At 42.0% G+C, this 10353-nt stretch overlaps 1 protein-coding gene across 1 annotated transcript in view; it reads right to left on the reverse strand.

The window, feature by feature from the left end:
• Nucleotides 1–10353, reverse strand: part of CWF19L2 (CWF19-like 2, cell cycle control (S. pombe)) — a 151254-nt gene that overhangs the window by 123898 nt on the left and 17003 nt on the right. Inside the window, exons 3-5 of the mRNA XM_018569741.1 lie at nt 9924–10011; nt 7918–8033; nt 5911–6506 (exon numbers count right to left, since the gene is read on the reverse strand). Coding sequence (XP_018425243.1) covers nt 5911–6506; nt 7918–8033; nt 9924–10011 — 800 coding nt within the window. The remainder of the gene's footprint in view (nt 1–5910; nt 6507–7917; nt 8034–9923; nt 10012–10353) is intronic.

Consider the following 10353-nt stretch of genomic DNA (forward strand, 5'->3'; position numbering starts at 1 on the left):
CATTCTAATCCTGCTACCTCCACTTTTTTTTTAAATAGTTGAGCATTCCTTATTTTTTTTCTATTTACCTTTTTTTGTTTTTTTCCCCGCCATTCTCACCTAGACAAGAATGATGTTTTACTCTCCTCCTGCAGTACCGATGTCACATTACCCAGGAGGCTGCAGGATGAGAACGCTTTCCATTTTCCATTCATGTAAACAGACTCAGTGCCAGAACTCAAGCACTATACTCCATTCATACAATACATAAACGGACACGGCGCAGGTGCAAGATATGAAGCCGCATCATCGGAGGGCCAACTGCAGGAACCAAAAAGAGGTGTAAAGAAGGAAGATGGTGGCACGGGACAGGACCGGTAGGAGGAGAGCGGTGAGAGAGAAAAGGACTGGGCTTGGAATAATGTTATTACAGCACAAGAAGAGCACCAAAGGTGACGGGGAAGGAAAAAGGATGTATTTGGGAAGGTGAAGTTCCTCTTTAAACTGTTGAAAGGAAGAAAGCTCGAAATTGCTACAAGAATGAGGTAACTAGTTACTAAATACTGTAAAGCAATGGAAAGCATGGAGCAGGATCAGGACTTTAATAAATGCCAATGTTTGGAAGTGTGTACATGCTTATCATTAAAGAAGGGCCTAATCCAAGATGCATATTTAGCCTAATCCAGGCAGCATTATCATTGCAATGATCTGTAGGGAATTGGGCCTTGTAGGGCTTTGCTTATAGAGCGATATCAAAATGCCTTTGGCCATTAGGGAGCGGCCATAATAAGTATTTGTGTGATGAAAACAGGAACAATAATTTCACATCATCTGTGCTGCCAATACTCACCGATCTCCCATCATACCTTAGCCTTATGGGATTTTCTTAATAGACACATAGGTCTTCTTCCATAGCCTTTGTTCTGGCTTTTTATATGACACATAGAGGCTGATTTACAAAAGGACAGAATATTCCAAAACAAACTGGGTGAAAATTCCCTTCAATTATCCAGTCATGTGCAGATGAAACAAATAAACAAGGATTTGATTTACATGACTGGATAATTAAAGTGAACCTTCATACAATTGTTTATATATAAAGTGGCCTCCACATATCTCTGGGAGTTCTCTTTACAATACTCATCACTAGGGATGCACCGAAATTTTACCCCGCAAAACATATTGGCCGAAAATGGCACTTTTGCCAAGATGCCGAAAGTGCCATCTTTTGGACGAAATAGCGGTGTATCCCTGCTTTCTCTCCTCCCCGCAGGGCGCTGCTCTGTGTCCCAGCGGGGAGGAGATAAACTGTTACAGGAGGCTGAGCGCTGTGGGAGGAGAGTGCTGTGAGTGGCTGGAGTCTTTCCTCCTCGCACCGCTCAGCCTACTGTGACAGATCAGGAGAGCGGCAGGGTGGGGGGAAAACCAGCTGTCAAAGGAGGCCGGGCTGGCGGAGAGGGGGAGGAGATAGCTGTCACAGGTAAATGAGCTCTCTGCACCACTCGCTCAGCCTCCTGTGACAGCGAGTCAGGATGAAGACCGGGTACAAGCAGCCAGTGCTTGTAAATAATTGAGGACATAGTATGTTTACTGTGTCCCCAATTATGAATGAATGGGAAGTGATCTACATCAACATTTCAGTGCACCTCTACTTATCATATTAGGGTATCTTACTTATACTTAAGATGACATATATGCTCAAATACCTCATCAAGTTTGTAACTGTCTATATTTGCTAAGGAAATTAGTTATATTACCTTTATAGTGATATTTGTAGTGAATTATTCCACGATGATCCATTATAGAGGTTTATACAACATTGTGGGGTATTAGAGCCAGGTTAGCCAAAGAAATACGGTCTTCTTTTTTATATTCGTATTTATTTCTATAGCCATAGGATCGGGGGATTTTCTACTATTTGAAAATATTTTACATTTGTGTGCAACTCATTTGGAAAATGTTTAACCCCTTCATGACTGAGCTTGTTTTTGGTTTCTGTTCGTAAATGACTGACACACTTTTGACATTTTTGCTGTGTGATTCTTCCACGTCAGTAATATACTTTCTTACAAAGTGCACCCACACATATTATATATTGTTTTTTAAGGGACAGATAGGGCTACATATTTATATCAATACAGTGTACGTGACGAGTCATTTGGTCCCTTTGTGGCTGGACGTACAGTGTACGTCTCCCGTCACGAAGGGGTTAAGGAAGATTTTTTTTTTTACCATGTCCTAAATTATTCCCTGTGTCTCCTAGTTTTATATTTGATTGGTCTTTTCTCCCCTTATTTTGTGTGATGCAGATAAGATCTTGGCAGCTTTCAGCTCTAGTGCACCTCGCTGTATTTTATTTTTAGTAAGATGATATTTGATATTTTTGCTGCAGGGTAAAGCAACCTGAAACTAAAACAGTTTCTTAGGAAATTAGCTAAATTTTTAATTCACTCCAATTTTATATTAAAAAGGAGAACTATGAGGTGAGTGCTTTTCACTCAGCCTCATAATCTGAGCCGACCTGTCACAATGAAACTGTCACAGGTCGGCTCAGTAGAAGTGAGCGAACACATACTGGCGCTCGCTCACTTCTCGATCGAGTCACTGCAGAGAGCCGTGACAGGGGAGTGACTGGATTCCCCCCTCCCCTGTCCGATCCTCCAGCGCTGACTGGCGGAAAGGACGGGGGAGGGGGCGGGTACAGCTGGCTCTGCCTCTAGATAGGCAGAGCCAACTGTCACTCACGAAGCTGGGCGGATCCAGACATAATTGTCGGGATCCGTTTCAGCGTCACAGTGTACCGCGAGCTGCAGCGACGCTAGTTTGTGTCCTCCCGTTACCCTTCGGAGAACTATGGGGGAAAGCCCTAAAGTGAAAATATCAAAAGGAGTTCTATACAGAATGAATGAACCATTGGCTGAAATTTGTATACATAGCAACAATTGGTGGATTACTATTTGAGGGAGTCATTCTAATAGTGTATAGTGGTTTAGTACAATTTCCTTTTTTTTTAATGAAAGTCAGGGATGGAAAAAATAGGTTTTCTTTTTATAGGTAAATATAAATATTAGTTATGAATATTTTGTTATAATCCCCTCCCCTCTCGCTCAGAAGAGCACTGTAAGGATTCCTATAGAGTCTAAAAGTAAACAGCTGTCGCTTGCTGTCTCTATAGATACCTAGAATTCTGAGTGCTGTCTATTCCGAGTCATAGGTGCATTCTGTATTACATGCTAATGGCAAAAAAGCAGTGAATGTGACACACAAATATTCACTGCAGCTGAATCTTTCTGGTGCATATGTGCATATGTTTTAAATTACAGGTGTCATATTCCCCGCTACTGTATATAGATCAGATAAACACACCAGCATAAAAAATTTCAAACAGTCCCCTACCACGAACATTGTTACTATTAACAGCGCTATTGATTAGAGAAGTCTATGGCTTGGTGGGGAGGGAGGATTGGGACAAGTCAGACTGCTGCTGTGTGTCAGAGCAGAGGTCCGACTCTCCTAAATGCTGCCAGCACAGGGAATTTTAAGCCTTATTAATTACTGTATACGCAGCCTGGAAACATTACAGAAATAAGTAGGAAAGGTTTATCTAGGCTTTTAAAAAAACTTTAACCACTTGCTGACCGGGGTGTTTATACCACCTTCCTGTCCAGGCCATTTTTCAGTGTTCAGCGCTGCGGTACTTTGACTGACGTTTCGTCTATCATGCAACGCTGTACTGAAATACATTTTATACAATTTTTTGGGGACAGAGAGAGCTTTCTTTTGGTGGTATTTATTCACCTCTGGGGGTTTTATTTGTTACTATATAATGAAAAAAGTACCGAAAATTTTGAAATAAAAATGTTATAAAACATTTATTATTATTACCCAAATTTTTGGTAAAATATAAAAGTCGGGGTCACGTCGGGTAAAATCGACACCAAACATGTCATGCTTTAAAATTTTGTGCGCCCGCGAACTCGCAAAAAACTACAATACCCAAAATTGACCATAGGCGACGCTTTAAAAGCTTTTACCGCTCATCAGTTTAGTGTTATCAGTGATTAATGGCCCTAAAATGATTGCTCTCATTCTGACGTTCACGGCGATATGCAACATGTGCGGCGCAATGGATACAATCATCGTTTTCGAACGTAGGCGCACTCGACGCATGTTTGCATGTGTATGTTGGGGGCGGGGACTTAAATTTTTTTTTTTTATTGCTTTTATATGTGACTTTATTTTTTTGTAACTAATTCTTTTTAAAAAAATGTTGTTACTTAACTTTATTGCTATCACATAGGGGACTAACAAGCCCCTATGAGATACCCAATTTGCAGTGACAGGTCCTCTTTATGGAGACATCAGTCTCACACTGAGCACAGCTGAGATCGGGATCGCCAGCAGAGGCTGCATTGGGGTGGGGCCCACACATATTACAAGCGACCTGGCTCCTTTAAAGACGCCTGAACGCTTGTATGTAAACATCCATCGCTGGCTGTTTTACGTTCCAAGCTGATTTAAAAACGCCCACCGGCATTCAAGAAGCTGCTGTTCGGCCGTTTAATTACAATGGCCGGACAGCAGGTGGTTAAGAAGAACAATATTGTATTGTCTGGGAATACTACTTTGGAAATTGTAATTTAGATAGCACTAGAGGCTTTATTGGCATAACTGCACTGTGCAAATGTTTATTTGTAAAATAAAAGGTTTTATAGAAACAAAAGGAAAAAGCAATACAAAAAAAAGGAGAAACAAAAATATAAAAAAGAAAAAAAAATGCAAAAAAGGAAAGTTAAACATTATATTGTATTAATCTTTAAGCAAAACAATAAAATAAAATGTGCTTGGTTTATACGGATTTTGTAAAAGCAGCTAAGAAATTTAGCTAGTGCATTTATTTTTTCAAATTATATTTACTAGTAGCAGCCAAGTCTTTTGCTTTGAATGTATACAGATGATTTGTAGCAGAGTGTGTCCTTTATGCCATGACTGCCTTCTCACAGTGTTATTTTTTATCTAACACTTTTTGAACTGCTGTTTGGCATAATTTAGATGTAAAAGCTATTTCTAGAATCCCCACTTTCTAGTGCATGATAGAGGTCAGGAAATGCTCTTTGAAGACCTGCCATGTTCTGAACAGGTTAAGAAAACAGTATAAAAAGAGGAGTACAGCTGAAAGCTTTCCTAATTGATAACCCCCCGCCGCTTCCAGTGGTTGTGCAAGCCCAAATCTGAGAAACCAACAGAGAGAAAATATTTTCTCTTCCTCCTATCAAACTGCGCGGCTTCTTCTTCTTCTTCTCTTTCTAGTTTCCTGTGGCTCAGCAGAGCAGATCTATTAGGTTTTTATCTTTTCTTCTCTGTATGTGCTCTAGAGACTCTGTTAGACCAAACTCTGATATTAGAGCTGGAGAGATGTTAAGAAATGCAGAGCCTTTACCCTCCTGGTAATGAATATATTTTGCCGGTGAGTGTAGACAGGCTGCCTTTTACACTTTGGTCCATATTAAAGCTGAACTCTAGACAAACAGCTAAGTATGCAGCACCCACAAATGGTTTCAGACAAAGCGCTGGAGAGTACTGGGCTGGCCAGCAATGAGTCAGTGTTGGAGGATCGGAGAGGGGAGGGGGGTAGAATCCCTGCGGGGAGTGATGACTGACAGTCACCGCTCTCTGCAGGGAGACGATCGGGAAATGAGCGAGCGACGGTATGTGTTCGCTTACTTCACGATCAATAGAGCTGATGTGTGACAGTTTCTTTGTCACATGTCGGCTCTAACTATGAGGATGAGTGGAAATCACTCACCTCATAGTTCTCCTTTAACACTGGAGGTAACGGGCCCTCTACTACACTTCAAGGACGATCCTAGGAATATACTGGAAGTCCCTATGAAGAAAGGTTAGTGCATTACATGATCAGAAAAGATTTACCTTGGAGATGGAGGCGTTTCCCGCGGGCTCTTCTCCTTCTCAGGGGATTCTCTTTTAGTTGGTTGCTTGATTTCATCATCTGCTAAACTGGATTGCTTTTTTTCCTCCCTGCTTTCTACTTTCCTCTTCCACAACGGCAGAGGCTCATCAGTTTCAGGTTTTACGAAAGCAGGGTTATTTTTTTGTGGCTTAAATCCAGTAGCAATTGACCCATCATCTTCAGATGGTTTCATGAACATGTTTTTGAGTTTGGAAGAGCTACTGTTTGGGACAGCAGCCTCTTCCAAACGTTTGGCCAGATATTCTCTACGTTCTGCTCCTCCTCTGTCCCTCTTTGAGTCTCTCTCTTCTTCCTTTGTTTTGTCAGAGTAATACGCTCTGTCGTCTCTATGGAAATGTCTGTCATGTGAGCTTTCATATTTATCTCGAGGTCTCTCATACTCTCCAGAACGATCTGGTCTTGCTGACCTCCGATAGTCATCGCCATGATGTCTAGGTGTCCTCCATTTTTCACGTCGGTCATCTTGTTCTCTTCTAGAATTCTGTGATGCCATTTTATCTGCAGCTTCCATTTTGCTTTGGAAGATTTCCATAGACTGGCCACAAACAAAAAACAATTACACTTTGTTCATAATTCAATAATAATAACGGTAATGTTACACTCGATTTCACATACTTAGAAAAAGCAGCAAACTCATTAAGGAAACTTTTTAAAGTGGACATACATACTGTAGCTGTATAGAATATGTTTTATCTCTTCAAAGACCCTGCGGGTGCAGAAGAGTACTAGTTAGTCTGCCATAAATGCACTCAACTCTGGCACCTGCACTCAAGCACTGTTCGCCGGGAATTTTTGAACCAGCTCCTTCGACAAAAGCTACTTTTGTCGAGCAGCTGAAGGAGGGGAACCACAAGGCCACCCATCACTTGACTTTCAGGCAATTCAGCAGGAAACAGTCAAAATGTGAGCGGTGAATGACCTTAAATAACGTGACCAGACTCCTTGCCCAGTCTGAGACTGCAAGCTGTTCTTGGCCAATAAGGGAGTAGAAAACTAAAAAACTGGATAGATATGGACTTAAGAAAATAAGGATCGCACATTGAAGTCATCGATCCACACTGCCACAGACAATATTTCTAACATCTAGGAAAGTGTCAAGGTGGCCTCAATAAGGAAAATAGAGTAGCCACCATCACCCAGTGCAAATGGTGACATGGATGTAGCAAATATGTATTAATACCATATGCTATACAACACACACACAGGGGGAAAATTGTCAAAACTGGGGCAGACAAAATCTGGGGCAGCTGTGCATGGCAACCAATCAGCTTTTCTCTTCAGTTTGTTCAGTTAGGATTTGAAAATGAAAAGTGGATTCTGATTGGTTGCCATGCACAGCTGCTCCAGATTTTGTCTGCTCCAGTTTTGATAAATTCTCTTCACAATGTATAGTATATGTTATTTAAAAGAGAACTATGGGGTAAGTGTTTTTCCCCATAGTTCTCTTTAGGGCTACGGGAGGACATATACTAACCTCCTCCCGTGACCCAAAGCTCAGTATATAGCAGGCTACTGCCTACTATATACTGAGAGCGCCGCAGCTTGGAAGGAACCTGACAATAGTGTCTGGATCCACCCAGCTGCGTGAGTGACTGACAGTCACCGCTCACTGCAGGGTGACGATCGGGAAGTAAGCGGATCGGCGGCATGTTTCTGCTCACTTCCCGATCAATAGAGCCGACCTGTGACAGCTTCTTTGTCACAGGTCGGCTCTAACTATGAGGATGAGTGCAAATCACTTACCTCACAGTTCTCCTTTAAGTAGCAGGAAAGAACAGCTGCTTTCTCTCCTAATAATTCTACTTGAAGAAATGAAGAGTCAAAGAAAGTGGACACATTGGACTATTATCTTATGACTGCAACTTGATTCAACACATTTACTACAAAACACAGTATAATAAAATATCAGTTATGAAAATGTGAATATTCCATTGCTACATTCCCACCCCATATCTTTCAGCCACAACGTCTTCCAGGTTCCGCTTTTCCTTTTCCGCCTGTTCCCTCATCCTCTGCAAGGACTTTTTTAACCAGCTCAGGCCACCGTCCTCAACATGATGAACTGTGGAGCAAATCAGATGCCATGTTAAAAAATTTGTAAAAAAAAAAAGAAAAGCTTTAAAATCACATTCTTGTTAAAAAAAGGAAATTTATCATGAAAAGGTCTCAACTATAGAAGCTGAAAATCTCTTGACTTCAGGCAATGACACTCTTCACAGTGAAGAATAAAGTGCAGGAGGTGGTAGGGTATAGAAAACGCTGCAAACCGATATCCACCAGCAGTCCCTCCACTCGTGACAAATTTGTTTTTAAAAGACTCTTGAAGAGCCAAGCTAGCAGAGGAATGTTCATTACACAACAGTTCACGGAGTGTGATGCCTTTTCCCGTTTATCTTCTGGTTCCTTCCGCGGGCCCCTACATCAATGGACAGAACACAATAGTGATGTAGGGGCCAGCTCCCCGCAGCGATCCCCCCCCCCAAGTGGTACAGACAGGGGAAGGGGCGGACACAGCTGGCTATGGCTCTAGAGAGGCAGAGCCAGGTATCAATCAGGCAGTGGGGTGGATCCTGACATTATTGTCAGCATCTTTTCGGCTGCAGTGTGGCTCTGCACTGTCAGCAGCTAGCAGGCAGTTGCTCGCTATATGCTGACTTTGGATCACAGGGGTACATTACTAAATGTACTACGGTGACCCAAAAGAGAACTAAAGCCAAAAAAAAGTTTTGGCTTTAGTTCTGTTTGAAACACAGGGCTGGACAAATCCCGGGAAAGCCAGGTAGCCAATGCTCCTTAAAAATCACAGCTGGCATCAAAGTTTTGAGGTTTTCTCTAGTTGTTGTCAATGGAGCTGGCTCCTGGATTGGACAGACCGGCTCCATATAAATTTGGCCACTTACCTTAACGGTTATAACTAGGGATGTACCGATATATCGGCCGAAAATGGCACTTTTGGCTAAATGCTGATATAGCGCTTTCCCCCCCGCTGGGCGCTGCTCTGTGTCCCAGTGGGGAGGAGAGAAAGTGTCATAGGCGGCCGAGCGCTCTGGGAGGAGAGCGCTGTGAGCAGCTGGCGTCTCTCCTCATAGATCGGCAGAGCTGGTGTGTGGGCGGAGACAGCCGGAGCTGTCACAGGAGACCGGCCAGCGGTGCAGGGGAGGAGTCAACAGTCAGATCGATCTCTCCTCTCCACACCGCTCGGTCAGCCTCCTGTGACAGCGTGTCAGGATGGAGAGCGAGGTACAAACACTCAGTGATCAGTGAATGTTTGTAAATAATTGAGGACATAGTAGGTTTACTATATCCTCAATTATGAATGAATGGGGAGTGATCTACATGATCTCCTGTTCATTCATGATTGTGGTTATAGTAAACACACTCTGTCCTCATGTTATGAATGAACAGGGACACTGAATACAGAGGATTCCTGTTCATTTATAACAGGAGCTGCAGAAAAAGAGGGAGGAAAGGGAAATATCAGGGGTCTGTTTAGAGCCCTAATATTTCCCTGAAGACCCTAAAAGTAAAGCAACAAATAAAAATGTTTAATATGAATAAATAAAAAATATAAAACAAAATTAAAAGTTTATAAAAAATTAAAATAAAATATATTTGAAAAAATTTGAAAAAGTTAGAAAAAATTTCAGTTTCGGCCTGACATTTTTCTTCATTTCAGGTTCGTTTCGGTTTTAAAATTTTAATTTCGGTGCACCTCTATTTATAACCTAAGACTGAATATGAAGATTCTTCCATAATCACAGTTTTCCTTTTAAGCAGTTTTATTTAGGGAAAAACACAAAAGACAGCTAAGTAATGAACATGAGCTGGAGATACGATCTTCCTTTCTGCAGAGTTCTAATCTTTCAAGGCTCCTCTGACTCTTTCTTGTGACAGTGAAATATGTCTGCAGACAGCTGGATATAGAAGCTGCTTGAAAGGAAATTGCATTTACCTTTCTTAAGTGAGGTTACATCCCCCTCGTCTGGTGGCAGCCCTGAACCGCCGTCCTTCCAGAACGGGTTTAATTCCCTGGCCTGCAGCTGGACCTGGAAGGAAAACCATTCCGTCTCAATAAGCTTTGCACATTCTTCACAATCGCACTCAGACAAAGTAACACAATACAGACAGAGGAAAATATAGAACAGTCCTCGCCATCTCATCCGTTCAGTATTGTACCTGCTACAGATGTGCAGCGCATTTCAAAACTGAATTCCAATTATTAAAATGTATATCAGTGAGTACATACTATAAAAGCTGAACTACTGCCTGACCTTCAGTCTTCCACAGTCCTACCGGCTCCTCTCCTGTACTAAAATAGCGAACTTCAATTTCACTGCACACCGTCAGATTCTCACAATGTGCATTAGAAGCTGCAGACATCA

Source organism: Nanorana parkeri, unplaced genomic scaffold (assembly GCF_000935625.1).
Source record: "Nanorana parkeri isolate BGI_ZX_2015 unplaced genomic scaffold, ASM93562v1 scaffold1385, whole genome shotgun sequence".
NCBI classification, from domain to species: Eukaryota; Metazoa; Chordata; class Amphibia; order Anura; family Dicroglossidae; genus Nanorana; species Nanorana parkeri.